This window comes from Ostrinia nubilalis, chromosome 26, assembly GCF_963855985.1.
Source record: "Ostrinia nubilalis chromosome 26, ilOstNubi1.1, whole genome shotgun sequence".
Classification (NCBI taxonomy): domain Eukaryota; kingdom Metazoa; phylum Arthropoda; class Insecta; order Lepidoptera; family Crambidae; genus Ostrinia; species Ostrinia nubilalis.
In genome coordinates, this window is record NC_087113.1 from 10581468 (window position 1) to 10599820 (window position 18353).

The window sequence follows — 18353 nt, forward strand, 5'->3', positions numbered from 1 at the left end:
ATCAAAATACCGAAAATTTTGACCGGTATACCGGTATTTCGGTATACCGGTATACCGGTATCCATGCCCTAGGCGCAGGACCGGTCGTTGTGGAAATCCTTTGGACGTCATTCGGCTGAAACGAACGAATAAACTGCCTGAGTTAGTTCCGGCTCTTATTTCTTGCCATAAGATAATCACAAAGCCTGTAAAATGAACAATTCTGTAGTCATCTCAACCATACCTAACACAAACCAGAAGAAATCATACCAAGGTAAACTGAAATTGATGTTCGAAGAGTTACTGGCTCTTAGTATACTGTGAGAATAGAGTACATTTTACTACGACCAGTGCTGCAGTGTAACAACAGTTTAATGTCTTCGTTGTGTAACACGAATATATTTTCATCCAGGTTTATTGTTGGACATTTAAAGTTATAGCATGCATTTAGATTGTGTTGAACTATTTAATACACATTAGTATCACCATAAATATATCATTAGGTCATTTTTAATCTCCACTGCAAGAGCAGGTCTCTACTTTCTTACCAGGAACATAGAGGATTTCCATATCGCCTGATTGGTAGCGGCTTTCATCAAGATTTTAAAATCTTTGGGAGAGGCTTATGTTCAGTTCAGCAGTGGAAGTCCTGTGGCTGAAATGATGATGATGATGATGCAGGATTTGACTTCCACTCCCCACGCTGGTCATACACTTGCACTATTAGATATAATTTATCTCATTAGTAAACAACACTTTTCCACACAAATGATCTAACACAAAGACAGTATTGCACCAACACACCTAGCTATGAGGAAGTGCTAAGATCAGTAAGTGGTGTCCGTAAAGCGCGATAATTTATGAGTCGGTTACATAAAAATGTTGCGATTCCGCCTCGTTGTCTGTCTGTTGTGTTGCAAGGCCGGGACTGCTCTGGTTGTTTGTCACAGTGGAAATTAGGTAGGTCGTTGATGTATAAAAAGTCACACATGTGATATGGTAGACTGTGATCTTCACTATGATCCGGGCATTTTAAAGGCGAGAGTGAATAGGCATTTACAGGGCAGATATGTACCATCCTAGACTGCATCTCATTTAACACCAGGTGCGATTGCGGTGAAATACCTGCCTTGTTTTGGATAAAAAAATGTACTATCATTAGCTCTGCTGAACATGGGATCAGAGAACCATTAGTGCAAAACTTTAAAGGCATCTTCACCGTCATAAACTCGAGTGATATGGATTGATATTTGTAAGCCTTCTGTATTTACTTCAGGACATATTATATTGTAACAATCATTATTTTATTTTATAAGAATGCTTTGCCGAATGAAGATTGGTTGGCCAGAATACTTTAACTTTGTCTCATGATCATTTTTGACCGCTTATGCTCAGTAAAGTATCGTATACATAGGTTATCGGCCTATCATAACTTCTCGTCACCAGATTCCAGTAAAAAGTCCTTTTCTGGGAAAACCAGCTCATTCTTACTTTAGTTAAGTTTCTTCGTTATCAATTATTATTAAAAAGATAACTGTGAATTATTTGGATTATTAATCATGTCCAAGTAAATGTGCGACTTGAGGTCTACATTATTGTTATCATGACAATAATCGAGGTAACATGTGTTGTTCTGACCTCTATGTTATGATACAATTTCTCAGAAACGTATCTTTAAGTTGGAATACGCTTGTTGTTAAAGTTACTTGCCTTGAGTTCATTATGAATAACATATTATGTGATCATACCTTGGTAGCCTGGTACCTACCTACTTCATTTTGTGCAGTTCTGTCCCAGGATATGTCAATTTGTAGGTTGTCTATGCACAATTGTCTTGAAAAATTTTGCAAACATTAGGTTTGTTCGAGGAAAACACTAGCAGCCACTGAGTTTTAATTCTAGTTCTCACAACATAAAAGAGTTAGGCTTTGGTCTGCAATAAACACCGTAGGCTTCACAATGCTTCTGTGCAGGACGACTACAGATTCGTCTTACCGAACCCTAAAATATCAAAAGAAACCGCAGTAAATACATATACGCACCTATAGCTATAGATATGTAATCGGCGCTCGGCAAGTACCTAAAAAGACAGAGACAGCGCGAGCGCGCAAAGGACAGCGATAGTACGCGCGCCCGCGATAACCGCCCTTACGATCTACGAAATAAGGCTCATATCCGGACGCCTTATAGTTTGTTTACGACTCCCGCGAGTTCGAGTAAGTACTTGCGTATTCCCGAATACGGGCGGCCCGCGAATTGTTCTAGAAAATAGGCGGGATTTTATGGGTATATAAACCGGCTGCCGGGCCGCACCAAGCATAGTCTTCTGAAGTAAACCGAAGAGAATAGTCTCCGATAGTACAGCGAAGAATAGTCTACGCAAGAGTCTCAAGAGCGCATAGTGAAGATAGTGAATAGTACAACGACTACAGCATAGACCTCGGACACCGTATAGCATCGCGACTTCGGATACCACATAGACCGGACTCCTACAGCGTGTGACATCGACCGCACCGTGTTTACCGTTTATAGCGTCACACCGCACATAGTATAGAAGCCACGAGGTACGAAGACGTGGCAACGATCCACCACCGATTATAGTATAGTAGTGCAGCGATTGGAGACACCGTCAGCGGAGCTTCTACAGTCTACAGTTCACCGCTCTCCGTTTCACCGCATCCGTACAGCCCACTCCGCTCATTCACTCCAGTCATCAGTTATCTGGCCTCCGACAGTTCCGTACAGTTTTTAGCCGGATCATAAATAGTCCTGCACAGCTTCTATATAAATGTACTGTTGTGGTCTCTTTCAAACGTTGACGTTGTCGCATGAACACTATGGACGTCGAAAGGAACGTTTGACGCTGACGTGTGTCGTAACGTAAGCCGCATATAGAGTTTGATAGGAGACCATAGCCTTAGCGAAGCGCTTTGTGCGGGTAGAAGGAATGTCGACACAAATCTTTGTTCAATAAATTCTCAACTTGATGATGTCTCGCATCAAGTATTTCCTCGCTCCTCGAATTGAAATATGGCGGCGTAAAAACTGTTATAACCTGCGCCTGAGTTCAAGTTGAATGTCTTTGTAAATCGGGCGCGGAAGCGATGTTTATCGCGTCCTTGCGAGCCGCACTGCGCACGAGCTTGTGATATGGATTACTATTAGTAATTTTGTGATTTGCTTCAATTAAGAAAGAAAGGAAACATGTTTATTCAGTATCACACTTACATAGTTTACAAAAAATCAGAATAATAATAATAAAATGTACACAAAAGATACTGAAAAGGTTTAACGCCACAACACACATGCCACTTCAGCGATTTTACAGCTTTTTAAAAGCTAAATGCAGCGACCACTCATTCCACATCGCACACTCAAAAACGCCAAACGTGGCAATTGAGTTGCTTTTCGGAAGCTCGACAGTTGCGTCAGTTGCGTCAGTTGCTAAAACGCGATTCCGATCGCGTCCGAATGCATGAAGTCGCGAAATCGCGATGCTCCATCAGTAGGCCTGGTTCCACCAAGGCGGAGCGGAAAGCTCATAAAAGTCATTTATTTTTTTATCTACTGCTTCGGAACACTAAATGTGCCAGTGCTGAGAAAAAGCTGCTCACGAAACTCAGACATTATATTTTAAGGCTTTTATGAACTCAGTAAGGGGATTTTGCTCTCCCAAATATTGTAATTGTCCGGGAGATATTTATTTAGCCCCGAATTACGTTCATTTGGCATTAAAAATTTATGTCTATAAGCTTCTTACTTACATCCTTGATTATGAAAAAAATATTAACGGCAAAACGAGTTATTGATAGATGCTTGATTTGCGCTTAAATGATCAAATATAAATCTTATCGGCTTAAAAAGATACAAACACGAATATAAACAGACATAAATACAAACAGTAGATGGAGACAAGAAAAACAGCAAGAAGTCGACAAAAAAGATTAAAAAACATTTACTTAAAAAAATACTAGTTTGCGCATTACTAATTTCATTCAAAAACTGTTTGGATGTGATTTACCTTTTCTGACCACGTAAAAAATAAAATCTATTATTGATAAGTAATCAATCATCATTAAATTTCCAACAGAATGGATTTACACGACGAACTCAGTAAATACTTGTGCTTTACTGCTCCCTCAAATAAAACTTAACTTTTTGCTGCCTCCACCTTTTGCATTGATATTATCAATGTTCATCAACAAGTATAATCCAATGTTGTTTGTAGAAAAAGTTTCTACAAGTTTCTCCATATAATTTCTTCTTGTTCTTCCTTTGTGATTTCTAGAGCTGGATCCTGGATGCTAGGCATATTTGAAGTAGAACCTGACCCGATAAAGGTAGCAGGAAGGCGCTGGATGCAGGCTACCAACCGTGCGATGTGGAAGTCATTGGAGGAGGCCTATGTTCAGCAGTAGACATCCTGTGGCTGATGATGATGATGAAGTAGAATATGTAACTCAATCCCGAAGTATGTTCGTTTTTTAAAACAAAAATTAAAACGAGCGAAGCCGGGGGCAAAACGTAGTGCATTAATATGAGGTCATAACAACACCTCGGAATACCTAATGCCGAGAGTCGCAATAAAACGGGTTGTCAGACGTGTGCATTGGTTTTTGCGCCGGTGACATCAGACGCAGACTGTCAGACACTCAAAAACGGAGTGTTTTGATTGTAGTTTTACTCTTAAATCATCAGCAGTATTTGTTTGGAATAATGTTAACAACTTCTGTAGTTGGTTTTAGTATAAAAGTTCCCATGGATGTCCTAAGAGGCGACTAACTCCTCAACCCGCTTTGCCAGCATGGGGAATGTATGCTCAATCCCCCATTTACCTCTAGTAAATTTAGAGGGTCGTTGCTCCTACTACTTTATCTTGGGACATATTTCTTTACTTAAACTGTCTGAAAATTAATGGATGTGATGGGATTAATGCTAGAGAGGTCGTACTCGAAAAAAAATTTATTCAAAGAAAGTCACTACCTATAGCCAGCCTATAAAGCAGTGACATTAATATAGATTTCATGAAATCTATCATAGATAGCAGCATGAAATGTTGACATCACTGAGAAAATTCAGTCTTAATTTCAGCACTTTTTGAACTATGTAAAATAAATCCAATATTAAATTTGACATTCCACAACAAAATTATTATAATTCGCAACACCTAAGTATTCCATCGCATCAATCAGTTGTGTACACAATGCATCATACGTCGCTCACCTAGACGAGCCCACTCGTCTCCCACGCGGGACAAAATGATCTTGAGCTGAGTCAATCAAGTTCACCGGACTAAATCATTAGTAGGTCACTTGGGGCACTATAATGAAGCAGCCATTATATAATTTCTGATTATTGTATTATTATTTGATTGAAAATAAATTTTACAAGCCGATGGCACACGTGACATTGGCGGAACAGTGAATAGTGTGCCCTGTGGCGAAAAAACACTGAGTTCATCGCCATTAACAAAAGAAGAAGAGCCGTCGATCTCGGCTTTGAACTCTTCAAAACAGATCTTAATCCATTCTTAAGCCAGGGATTCTGATTCCCGATAAAGTAACTTGACAAATTATTGGTGAAAAAATTGAGTTCAGTTGCCGGAATAGAAAAAAAAACAATCCAGTGACTGAAACCGCGCGGATCCCATTAAAAGTGGTGTTAGTTGACGAAGGCTCGTATACCTGCAGCATACTTCATTATCACCATCGTCACAAGACGTCCACTGCTGAATATAGACATCCCCCAATGATTTATGCCCGTTTTCACCATCAATCCCTTATTAATAAGTGACCTCTATGGTTCAGGCATTTTGTTTATATAGGGGTCACTTGAAAATTAGGGATTGATGGTGAAAATGGGAATTAGCCGCTTACTTACTCCAAAATAAATCTTATGTCTGCCGCTGCTCTATCGAATACTTTTGCGGTCTTATTCATAATCATTTTTCACATTTTATCAAATGCTTATTAGAGGTTTATAAAACGTTTGATAAAAATTGTTATTCATAATCGTCATTTAGCGCTAAAATCCTCTTATAACTGTGTGATAAGTTATCGAGAGCTCGGGCCTTGTTTAAAGCTCTAATAAACCTATTTTAACCTAACTTTTATAAATGTCATTTCATATGAATGTCACTTCGTTGGTTTATTTATTCAAAATATCCTTGCTGTGATCCTTGCTTGTGAAAATGAATGCTATAAATGCAATTGTGCATTTAGCCAATAATGCCGACCCAGCGCGACGTAGAAAGCTCTACCGCCAACGAAGCAACCCATTCGATTTGCGGGACCTAAATTTTAAAATAAAATATAGGTTCAATAAGGACACAGTGCGCACCATCATAGATTTGGTGGAAGATGATCTGGTTCAGAGCGCTAGAGGTGGTGGCACGTGTCCTGAACTGCAAGTTTTAGTGGCCATAAGATGTTGGGGACGTCGTGAGGTAAGCACAAAAAAGTGTTTTATTTTATCCCTTTGTCGTGGCTGCTATAATTATTTTCATACATTTTCAGGTACAAGATGATGCTGGTGACCTCCATGGCCTAAGTCAGCCGACAGTGAGCCGGATATGCGCCAGAGTCGCGCATGCAATCGCGAATAAGGCAAATTCCTTCATCAAAATGCCTATCACTATAGGAGAGCAGGAAAGAATTAGTGCCAAATTTAGAGCAATTAAAAATTTTCCTGGGGTGATAGGAGCCATAGATTGCACCCACATTAAAATTAAAAAAACCGGAGGTGACATGGCCCAGTACTATATTAATAGAAAAGGCTATTATTCCCTGAATGTTCAGGTAAAATATATTTTGATTTTATACAGTTTACAACAGAGAAAGATTTGTTTTAATAATGTCTATAATTTTTACTTTGTATGATCTAAATTTTAGCAACATTCAACACTATATTATTGGATGGATTACCTACAGGATACTGTTTTTTTTATTTTAGGTTGTCTGTGATGCTGACCTCAAAATAATGGATATAGTGGCTAGATGGCGAGGCAGTACACATGACAGTCGAATTTTTATGGAGAGCAATATAAAACAACGATTTGAGGATAGGCAGTTTAGAGGACGCCTTATTGGCGATTCGGGCTACCCTCTTCTGCCATATCTATTTACACCTATTTTAAGGCCTAGTCGTCCAGAAGAAGAAGCATACAATAATGCTCACATCTCAACTAGGAACACTGTTGAAAGGTGTTTTGGGGTGTGGAAGCAGCGGTTCCAATGCCTACTCCATGGCTTACCAGTAAGCCTCCAAAATGGAAAAGCTGTGATCATAGCATTGGCTGTATTACATAATATAGCCATTGATATGAATGACACATTGTTAGGTAAATGTTATCAATTTGACTGTACATAAGGAATACAAATCTTTATGACAAAATGTTGACAAATTCATAATATTTTTCAGAACAACATATGGAGCAGGTCCCTGTAACTCCGCAACTTTCGACGGAGAACAGTGTTCACGACAACCGACCTTCATTGTTGAGGCGTAGGTCGCAGTTGATACTACAAAATTTTATAAATCAACATTTTTGAATGGTACTAAAATACATTTTGATAAATTCCAACGATTTACTTTTATGTAATGTCATTTGAGTTCATGAAAATGTTGTATTTTAATTTTTCAGATACTGTTCCTGGCATCTTAATGAAAATAAAAAGAATATTTGATTGAAAAATACCTGTATTTCAATTTTCAGTCCAATTTGTTACTATCACAAAAACAAAACCTGTAGTTCTCTTAAAAAAAGCAATTATTCTGCAAAAATTCAAAACAAATTACTTTATATCACTAATTTAAGTACAATTAGTTTCAACAAACTTACTTATTAAAAATCACAGTTCAATTCTTTAAAACAAAGAAATTGCTTAAGTATAAACGTTTCTATTCGGAGGTTATCAACCTTCTACATTTAAAACAAAATAACCATAATTTACACTATTATTATAAAGGCGAATGTTTGTGACTAGGCATATGTGTATTTACTTTATATCACTAATTTAAGTACAATTATTAAACTTACTTACTAAAAATCACAGTTCAATTCTTATAAACAAATAAATTGCTAAAACAGATAGATTATATAGTCTCGAATAACATATAGGCTTCTTTTTATCCTGGAAAAATGCACAGATCCTGTAGGTTACAGAAATAGTAGTCTACGCAGGCGGAGTCGTGGGCAACAGCTAGTTAATAGTAATCTCAAACTCTTATTAAGTTATGACTAGTAAACATATTCATAGCCGTCTAAATATATTGCAGAAACACAATCAAAATGCGGATTGGAACTGCATAAAATACAAATTAAAAACAAACAGAAGTAAGGGAGGAACTAACTTATTATTTAGAATCTGTTAGTACTTGAAAAACTTTAACATCAAAAGACTTATTATTCTTTATTAATGTGAGTGTAATATTTAAGTTTTTCCTGTAATAATTGATGCTCAAGATCCAAGTTTCTCCCTTTCTTCCGTTCGTTTTCCATTTGAACTTCATGCAGTTCAATCCGGCATTTTGATTCTGTTTCTGCAATTTCGGAAATCCTAACTTTGCTTAAATCAATTAAGCCTTCTTTGTTTAACAGTTTCCTTTTTTTTTTGATTGCTGGTGCTTTAAAATTAGGTTTTGCTTTATTTTCTTTTGCCTCTACTTTTTTATTTTCTTTATCTTCCAATATGCCTCTAGTAGTACAAGCATGTGTATCTTCTATTTCTTCATCAAGTACCACCAATTCATATTGGATTTCTTCATTATTTATCAATTCCTGATCTTGCGTATTTTGAGTTGATTCCTCCTCTTGAATGTTAATTAATTCACTTTTATTTGAGTCCGAGTCAAATCTGTTAACATCGACTACAAATTCATTGGGCAACCAAGATGCTATATCATCAGCCCTATCGTCAGGCACTGATAATGGTGGACCACCGCCAGTTTTAATTTGAGCCTGCCTAGCAATGGTCTTGTCTTTCTTCGCACTGATTTTTATGAGGCTCCATTGCGATTTTAACTGGGTAATGGAGCGGTTCATACCAGCGCACATTGAATTAAACCTGAAAAAGAAATGACAGGATTTTGAATTACAGGTAAAGGCAAAATTTTATATTGAAGGCAGAAATCAAAAGATGTACCAACGTTGTTTGTAAATCAGCCCAAGCCGCAACCTTCCGTTTATTCGTGTTAGTGTCTGTATTTTTATTTTCGATTGCATTTACTCTTTCTTTCACCAACTCTTTCAGCAAATACTGAAAAGCAAACACTAGGCGTCAAACATAAATAAAACCATGCTACAAAAATTAGTAGGCACTTTATCAGGCTAAAAATAAGTACTACCTTATCTTCCTCCAACCAGTTTTCTGATCGTTGCCTTTTAGGCGGTCTGTTCTCCTTCGTCATGGACATAATTAGTATCCGATGTAACTAGCCGGGTCGTCGTAAGAGCTTATTGCAGAGTACAGGGTAAGAGGTACAGAATCCAGAACATACAATCCCAAGTTTTATAAAAGTTTGATAAAACTTGGGAGTTGATCGAAAAAACCGAAAACTTTATTAAATTTTCGTGCCAAATGTCAATGTCAGTAAGTAAAACGTCACAGCTGCCAATTTTTTGTTTTTTTTTTCTGCGATTTGTCTATGATTTTACATGGTCCATCAAGTTAAATCACCAAAAAAGCTGTTTTCGTTCATTCTTTTTGTATAGTCTGTGGAAAGAAAATATTAAACTCTGTTTTAGCTATCAAAGGTTTATAAACGATTATGAATAACGTTTTTTATCAGAGGTTTATAAGAGTGTTTTAAGCCTATCAAACGTTTTAGCTAATGTAGGTTTTAAACCTATATTAGCATTTTATTATGAATAAGACCGTTGGTCTTTAAATTGAAGGTCTAGCTTATGACAAGTTGATTTATACAGCAAATGACTATAAAATAAATGTGTTTTTACACCCGAAGGTCACAAATCATTAAAACAATTTATCGCCTCGGATTTGCCGATGACATCACCCGATCGGCGTATTATTTGCGACGACTAATTTGTTGTTAATTTGTACATTAAAGTTTAGAACTTTAAAAAACAGGAACTTTCACGTTTCTCTTTACTCGCACCTAAATAATGTTTTTATAAATAATTTACGCTTGAAAAGGTTTTCCTTGACTGTATCGCAAAGCTAACAGCTTTGAACTTTCAATATTTAGACACTGTAGAAGAAACGGCCAAAATACTTCTCCAATCAAGTTTCTTCTACATATTTCTCGTTCCCTCCTTGCTGAAAATCGCGAACATTGTCCATGTCGACCATCTACGAGTATTTCGTTGAGCAACGTGGAGCAGTTGGTGCATGCTGTATTATGGCGTTATTTTTCCAGCGTTTAGGAAGGTTTCAATTTCCCATCTCCCCGAACCTAATGTAAAATTTTAATTGTTTTCTTTGAAATGAAACAAGCTGAAAATTGTGCTTTATAGCGCACACTGGGGGAGGCTTCTATCCATCGGGCTTTTTCTACATCTATTTTGTTATGATTGTGCTAAGATTAAAAGATGGTCTATGACTGAGCGTGCCTAGAAACCTAAACTAAACCCTACCATCTGGCAACAGCATTGTATGAATTAGACAAAGATCAACAGCGGCAATATGTAACGAGTCCAACACAAACGATGCGCACGCGTCACCCAAACAATGACAGCACACATTGTCCTGATGGGAAAGATCGAGAAGCTATTTAGCAATCTATTGTAATGATTGTCTCACAGATGATAGATCGGCGTGACTAAGGAACTGATTGAGGTATGTGAGATAAATGTATGCGAAAATTAAGTATTTAGATAGGTATCTTCCATCAATCCGTAATTTTTAAGTGACCCCTATGAAAACAAAATTACTGTAATGTATTACCATAGGGGTCACTTAAAAATTAGGGATTGATGGTGAAAACGATCATTATTCTCTTAGGTAGCGTCCCTGATTAATAATTATGTGTCAAGTTAGGGAATATGCTCATACTTAAACTTTTCCTCTTCATTTTGTTTATAGGCCTTCGATAGCTATTATTCATCAACGGATGACTCGTTTTATTTTGTCAATTAAATTGCCGTTTCGAATCCATTTTCATACGTCAATTAAGTTTAAACTAATGTTCAATCGTCGTGTAACTTTTTATTTTAGTTACACTATTTATCATTATGTAGTCGCCATTGTAAAGGCTCTGCTAAGGTCAGGGTTAGGTTATTAACAAATTGATGTCACAGTTAGAATAATTTACAACAAAAACAGCTGATACAGGAAAACTCCTGGACGTATGATCTCAATGGTCTACATGACTAACAATACTTTAAAACTCATTCGGGCCGTATCTTAATGTGTGGTTTGACCGTCTGCCAGACGAACTATACCGGGCGGAAACGACTCGATTATTTCTAAACTATTATGTATTATTAAACCTATTATTGATATCGTTTGATAGAGCTCGTGAAGCACTTTCAGGAGCAGTAACCAGTTTTCGATATATTGTATAGTTTAGAAATAATCGAGTGAGATCACTTATCGTTTCCACCCTGTATGGGTGACTCAAAGATGGCTAGATGTGGCGCTAAGAGCTATTAGTCTATCAGCCATTTCGTTTAGGATGTAAATAGATTGGTCACTGATGTGTCAATGTTGACATTCATTGTTATTGTATTCCTAAATTGCTAATGAGACTGCATTAAACAATATGGTCAAGTGTCAATAAAACAAAGAATATACTTATGTATGACCATTACGTCACATAACATGTAAAAAGATAAAGATTTCAATTGAACGACGACTTAGAGGACATTTTTTTTAAATTATTTTAATTAATTAGGTACAAGCGTGTGTTGCGCGATTTAGTTCGCGGTAAATTGAAAATACCTAATTTCATTTAAATTCTAGTCTGTTAGCTGTTGCAGCACATCTGCTGTCTGTTGAGTTCTGTAAAGAGTATCTAAGTATTCAGTTTAGTACGAATTACGTTAATAAACTACGGAATAAGAAGTAGGTACCTACGAATTTAGAACTCAATGAATGTCGATTTATTGACGGCCACAAAACCAAAACTCATTCTAAGTTTTGAACGTACGTCATATACCGGGAAGATACTTCGTCCAACATTAATTCTCCGTACTAATTTCTGGCTAACCCTGACGATTGCTAGAATATAGCAAATCGAACGATTTGTTTAATAAATACGTCTAACTGTGATCTAAGATGAGGCATTGTCGGTTAACGTGATATGATAGAAGTTATTGAGGGTATTCTTAGATTTCAATGGAGGGCCAAGATAAATTGCCTAAAGAAATAGGAACAGCTCCCTTTATCCAATATGATGTGAACTGGTTTCCATCCTTTATACATATTTTTCCCCTTTTGTATCACAGCACGTATAGAGTAAATCTACTAAGAGCCTCTTTAGATTCGTTGTTTTGAACAATACTACATTTTGTTGATCGACGACTGATTTTCTTTATCCGACTTCAAATATAGGAGGAGGTTCTGTATTCGATAGGTCGTTGTCTACTTGTAAATAATAGTATTTGCATCCTTTTGTTCATTATAACTTTGTACCTTGATAATAAGTCTTAAAGACAGATTTTTTTCTCTCAGAGGCACAAATGGGACTAGTCCCACCTCTCGTTCCCACCGCTGCAACTCCTGTGTAGCGAGGATCTACAGCTTGAACGCCAATAAAAACGCATCCAGTGAAGGTCAAGTTCGTCCCGTGGAAAGTGAAACCCAAGAAAGCCCAGAGCCCAGAGGTTTAAAAGTGAAACTTTTTAAGAGCTGAAATAATTGCACAGTGGTATGTCCCACATAGACCTCCCGCAAGGTCCCGCGGCCTCGGTACAGTCATACAACCGGAACACAGCATTTATCATATTAATGGGTTCGCGAGATTAATTGTTTTAGTCCGAGGCTTTTGACATGTCGTGCACACTGTGGCATCGACATACTAGGTTATGTGGAAGCTAATTTTGCAGCTAAGGTTTGCTCCGACAAAATATTCTAGTTATTTGTGTATTTTTATACTTTCTTTTTTAAACCTCCATACAAATCAAGTTCAACAAAAGATATTGTATATTTAGCGTGCCGTGTTGAGTTTGTTTCATTGATAAAAAGTGTCAAGCTATATTTTAATATCTGAATATATTTGAAAAATATCAATCTTTTAAACTGCTTGCCAAGCGTGGGGATTATGGCAAAACACTCCACTATAGTGGAGGAGGCTCATAGTCCAGCAGTGGACTATCAACGGCTGTAGATGATGATGATAATGATGATGATTTGAAAGCTATCCAAGCAAAGCCAAAAACCTTCGAAGAAACGCAACCATAAAAACTCATGCAAGTGGCGCAAGGCATTTTGCAATTTAATGATATACCCAGTCTGAATAGCACTTGGACTACGTGACTACGTGAGCCAACGCAAAGGGAGATTTATTTTACCAAAAAAACTCCGCTCTGGCTGTTCTCCGTTTCACGCATTTTCCGCGAAAAGTAATAGTGCTTTAACGTAAACACCACCTGATGGAGTTACGTTTCTTGCAAGTGCGCGTGCGCCGGCGCCTAGGTGCGTGGAACATAAATAACGCCAATTTTTCTCAAATTGAAATACATTTATTTGAAGAATTTATAACAACAGCTACTGGTTCAATGGTAGTCGATGAGAGATGAGACATCGCTGTAAAAACTGAATATGAATTTGGTTTTGCAGCGGTCACTTAAAAAAACTGTGAAAGTAAGTGTCTGACTATTATGGAAAGAACATAAATGTTCTTGGACTCATAGATAGACAATGGAGCCTTATTAAAAGGGTCCATTGGATAGCCAGGATATGATTGTAATCATAGTGGAAAACTGGAAAGAGCTTGAAATTAAATAAATTCTTAATTTTCAAATCATTGATGACAATATCCAGTTTGGTGGAGATTCCCCCAATAATAGCCAAAAGCACGAACTCTTCCTTTATTCATCCAGAAGGCTGGAACATAACGTTACATAACTCTGGGCATGTTTTTTTGTCTTTTTCCAGCTCTATGATTTATGTGACGCAATTAGACGTCTTATTATGCAATTTAATAGCCATAGTGCGGTTTCTAAACAAGGAAACGGAAAGCCGTAAACTTGGTCCAGGCAGGTTCCAGCTACGTGGAACTCGAGCGAACCCCGGTGTTTTCATAGTTCTCGCGTCAATCGGAGGAAGTGGCCCGGGGAGATTGTTCGAGGAAACGCTTGTGGGAAGTGGCTGAAGGTATTCTCAGCTTCTCACGTTGAACTTGGATTGTGATGTCGAGAATGTACTGTTTGGTAAATATTGTTCTTTTTCTGGCTCTAAATGGACTGGATTATTCGACTTGTATTAGACTTATTTGTTGCCAAAGCTTCGTTTTTGTCATTAGCTGTAAGAGTGATAAAAATATGCAAATAATGGTCGCTGTTATCAAATAGGCATGGTGTCAGACTATTGTGTAATTGCCATGACACTTGTCTGAAGATTTTCCTAATTATTATGCCCAATACCTGGTGCTTTTCTTGAGTGATTCTTTAATTTCAGAACTGTCTAATAAAGGGTTCTTCTTCTAAAGTGTATATCTTGGAGAGTAGGCACTAAATTCTTATGAACTAAGTATATTGAAATTAGTCTTTCGATGTCTAAGCTTATTTTGATGTAATTAGAGGTCGTGACGGCATTATAATTCTTGCTAAGAAGCAGTCGCCTTGTAGCCGAATGGATTTTCCTTGTTCGCGGATGACGTACGGTACCTACCTATATTTCGATGACGTCATTGATGCGGGCTATAGAGAGTATTGACCCCATGCACAAAAATCTTGCTTGACCCAGTGGGAAAGTTGTCTGGAAGTTTTGTGTATGACTCAATCAAATTGGGTAGGTGTTTCTTAATATTTACTTTGGTATGATAACATATTTCCAGAATTCGTTTTCGCAAACTGTGAAAAGTTAAATTTTTCACGTTTGCAAGACAATCTTTTGGATGGTACATTATAATTACAAATTATTTCAACACAATACGATACTAAGTAATTATGTGGAAATCCCAATCATGCTTGATTATTACAAACTGAATGTTTGAACAGTTGACTAAACATGGAATTCTAAAGGCACCACGTATTATCGCCCGCGAAACCACCAGCGGTCGGGCAACGCGAATTGAAACAGCATATTGTTCTAACTACCACCAGAGCTATGGAATTTGGCTAACAGAAGTACCTTTTCGCCATATGTTGACCCTGACAATAAACTGTCTCACCCCGAACCAAACGAAACAAAACCGCACTCCCATTAAACGAAAAAGGACTCTAAAACTGAAAAGGAGTGCACAAATTAATTTAGCGAAAACCCAGTTGCAACCTTCTGTAGCATGGGAGCCGCATCGCTCGCCGGGTTATCTGTCCCGCTCTATTGTAGGGAATGTTTTATTGTCGTTTCGTTTCGACAATCATTCAATGTTAAGTGCACAGGTGCAGCGTGTTGCCGTCTCGCTCCCGCGCGTTGTTTACGCGCTGCTCTCGCGCGGTCAGTCCGCCGCCGCGATCGGTCACCGGCTGACGTCGGTCTTCCCAACTTTTGTGCGTGTAACTTTTTAGAAAGTTCCCCTTGTGTTGTGTTATTTTTTGTTTTTTTTTCGAGAAATATCTGTGGCAATGACACTGTGCAGTGTCAGCAGAGTGCAGTGCGTGTGATCTAAGTGACGGTCTTGGCCATCTTACACCCATATTCGGATTGTGCTTTGTCGGAGAACAATCGGTACCGTTTTAGACTTTTTAAGCTTTTTTAAAAATACTCCCGATCTTTTGTTGGGAATACGTTGTTAAGAAAAATACGTTGAGAACACAAAACAAGTATTATTTAATCGCAACACATCGTGTACATACATTTGTTATTGTGTTTATATTTTTTCTCGAACGTTGACGGTAGACAGGAATGCGGTATGTGACAATCGCTTTACCTTATTGGAGGCTATATGTCTATGTATCACGTGAATGCAATCCTTACAAGATTATTGACTGAGCAGTACAATAAAATTATTTTTTAATTGTTCTTTAGCAGGAGGTAACTATACCATACATGCATACACATAGTTTATGTAGTCGTTGTGAGTCATATTGTACGTAGGTACTATTTTGTGATCTGTATGGTCTTCCTTAATTCGTTTTAATAGGTAATTATGAGTAATTGTTTCTAAGGGACCTACGCTATGAGCGGTTAAATTAAAGAGATAAAAGGATATAAGTAAGCAAACCAATTTTTAAAGCTTTTGACCAAATGCCAGTTGAACCCTTCTCAGCACTGGCCCATTAATTGTTCCGGAGCAGTGGTAGGGTTAAATTAATACTGAGACGTGTAAAACTGCTTTTTGAAAGCCTACTTGCAAAAAATTAATTAGGTAATGTTAATGATAACTATTTGGTCCAGTTTTCTGAACATATTAACCACTGTGCAAATATTGGCGCACATTCTTTAAAACAGAGGTCCATTGTGTTAACTCTTAACTATCATTTCCAATAATAATTAGCAATTAATAACAAGATGTGGCTCATACATCGCTATTTCCACCCGTGACATAAGCCGTGTGCTATCGTGTCCTCCGACGGCGACCTTGTTTGCACTATTCCATATTAATTAAACTAAATAACATTCCAATTTATACAAACACCAGTTTTTTCAACAAGGCACAGGCGTGGCAGTAGCCTCACTCCCAATGTGTAGCTACGACACTCCTACAGAACGTTCGTGTGGTGGATCACACATGTCACAATCAGAACTTCCAAGATATTCTCTCGCTGGTACGAGATATTATATTGAATGCGTTGTCCAAAACATAGTTTTTCAATCAGAACAACTTTTGTTGAATCCTCTTCCCTTTTTTAATATATCTCTTTATTTTAATCCCATAAAATGTCAAAGTCAAAGTCAAAGTCAAAATTTCTTTATTTGTTTGGACTAATAAATAGTTCTTACAAATCATGCCCCTGGGTCTGCGGGTGTCTATGGGCGACGGTAATCACTTACCATCAGGTGATCCGTCACATCGTTTGCCTTGGTTTGCCTCCTGTCACATAAAAAAAATCACTATTGTTTAAAGGTCCTTTACGTCATTCACTTTTTTCCAGCGTCTACTGCATATTTCTCCATTGTATCACTCTAAAGCGCATTTCACCTCATTATCATCTTTATTGAAAACATAATGACTACCTTCATTTACCATAAATTGTATGGAAATTGTAATGATAGTGTCTATCGCGGTCGGTTCAAACGAGACGTATTGAATAACACTGATAAACTGATATCTTAACAACTTTTAAAGTTCCATTATCAATTTATGGAGATTTCGGCTGTCACAGAAAGTTTGTAGCGCGATTGAAACACGGCCGTAAAATTTAATTATTCCGAAATAATAATATAATTTATTAAACTTATATTTTCTACCCTAACTTGATTAACGATAAGTTTCTTATTACAAACTTTCATTTCTCACAGCTCCTTTTTTGAAACAAGTGTCTATTATTTGTCAAAAAGGTCTAAAAACCTTTTTGGTGTAATAATTAAAACTTATCAACGGAGATACTTTTTATTATTTTTGCTCATGGGTCAGTAGAATTTGGGTCACAACAAAATTACTAACGAGTATCCTTTGGGGACTTGAACATTAAAAGGGTTAAGGAGTGGCGCCATAACTCGACATAAAAAATTGCGTTAATTATTAGCTTGTTAAATTTTGATCCAGTACCCTAGTTACCTGACATAATTAGACCAAAATAATCACCTCTTATTTTGATTTCGCATCAAAAGGAGGGGGATAGTCAAAGTCAAAGTCAAAATTTCTTTATTTGTATAGACTATTAAATAGTTCTTACAAATCGTCAAATATTTTGCTCTTAAGGAGCCTCTACATGTCTCATAATCTGGCAAGTGCTGAGAAGAAGCGCCGCAACAAACTCAGTCACCACTGTCTGCCGGTTAATATAAATAAATATTAGGGATAGGGATAAATATTAGGATAGGGATTGGAACATACTGACAACTGTTGTGTTCCCTAAACAGGACCTGGGCATCCTGACAGTTGAAGGTCGGTTAATAAGAAGACTGACTGTCAATGACAGTGTTCTTGAACGTAATGATGTGTTGTGTCTTGTGTTCTAATTGATAATGTCCAAGATGAACCATTAACGGCGATAAATGAAGTCATTGGCCCCACACATCATTGCTTATCGAGAAAGTACAAAAAGAGAGCACTAGTATTTATTTCTGAGAAACAAAAATGTTTAGCCGATTTCATCCTGTGGGTCCAGTGACCAGGAGGACGAAACTAGATGTGATGTCAACGCA

General features: G+C 37.4%; 2 protein-coding genes across 2 annotated transcripts in view; both read left to right on the top strand.

Annotated features, from left to right (window-relative positions):
• Positions 1 to 5892: 5892 nt before the first annotated feature.
• On the top strand, positions 5893 to 7672 carry LOC135084552 (putative nuclease HARBI1). Its single transcript, XM_063979315.1, has 5 exons — positions 5893 to 6424; positions 6495 to 6776; positions 6931 to 7318; positions 7399 to 7532; positions 7622 to 7672. The coding sequence occupies exons 1-4, from the start codon at positions 6170 to 6172 to the stop codon at positions 7527 to 7529; spliced, it is 1056 nt and encodes a 351-aa protein (XP_063835385.1). The 5' UTR covers positions 5893 to 6169; the 3' UTR covers positions 7530 to 7532; positions 7622 to 7672.
• A 7883-nt stretch (positions 7673 to 15555) lies between these two features.
• Positions 15556 to 18353, top strand: part of LOC135084380 (uncharacterized) — a 104620-nt gene continuing 101822 nt past the window's right edge. Inside the window, exon 1 of the mRNA XM_063979155.1 lies at positions 15556 to 15770. The gene's annotated coding sequence lies outside the window, so the exon portion shown is untranslated. The remainder of the gene's footprint in view (positions 15771 to 18353) is intronic.

What these genes read in the sequence shown, in the direction of transcription:
- LOC135084552 (XM_063979315.1), top strand. Translation starts at nt 6,170, where the DNA reads ATGAATGCTATAAATGCAATTGTGCATTTAGCCAATAATGCCGACCCA. An exon ending in ATTATTCCCTGAATGTTCAG is followed by an intron (nt 6,777 to 6,930) that starts GTAAAATATATT and finishes TTTTTATTTTAG; the next exon opens with GTTGTCTGTGATGCTGACCT. An exon ending in TATGAATGACACATTGTTAG is followed by an intron (nt 7,319 to 7,398) that starts GTAAATGTTATC and finishes AATATTTTTCAG; the next exon opens with AACAACATATGGAGCAGGTC.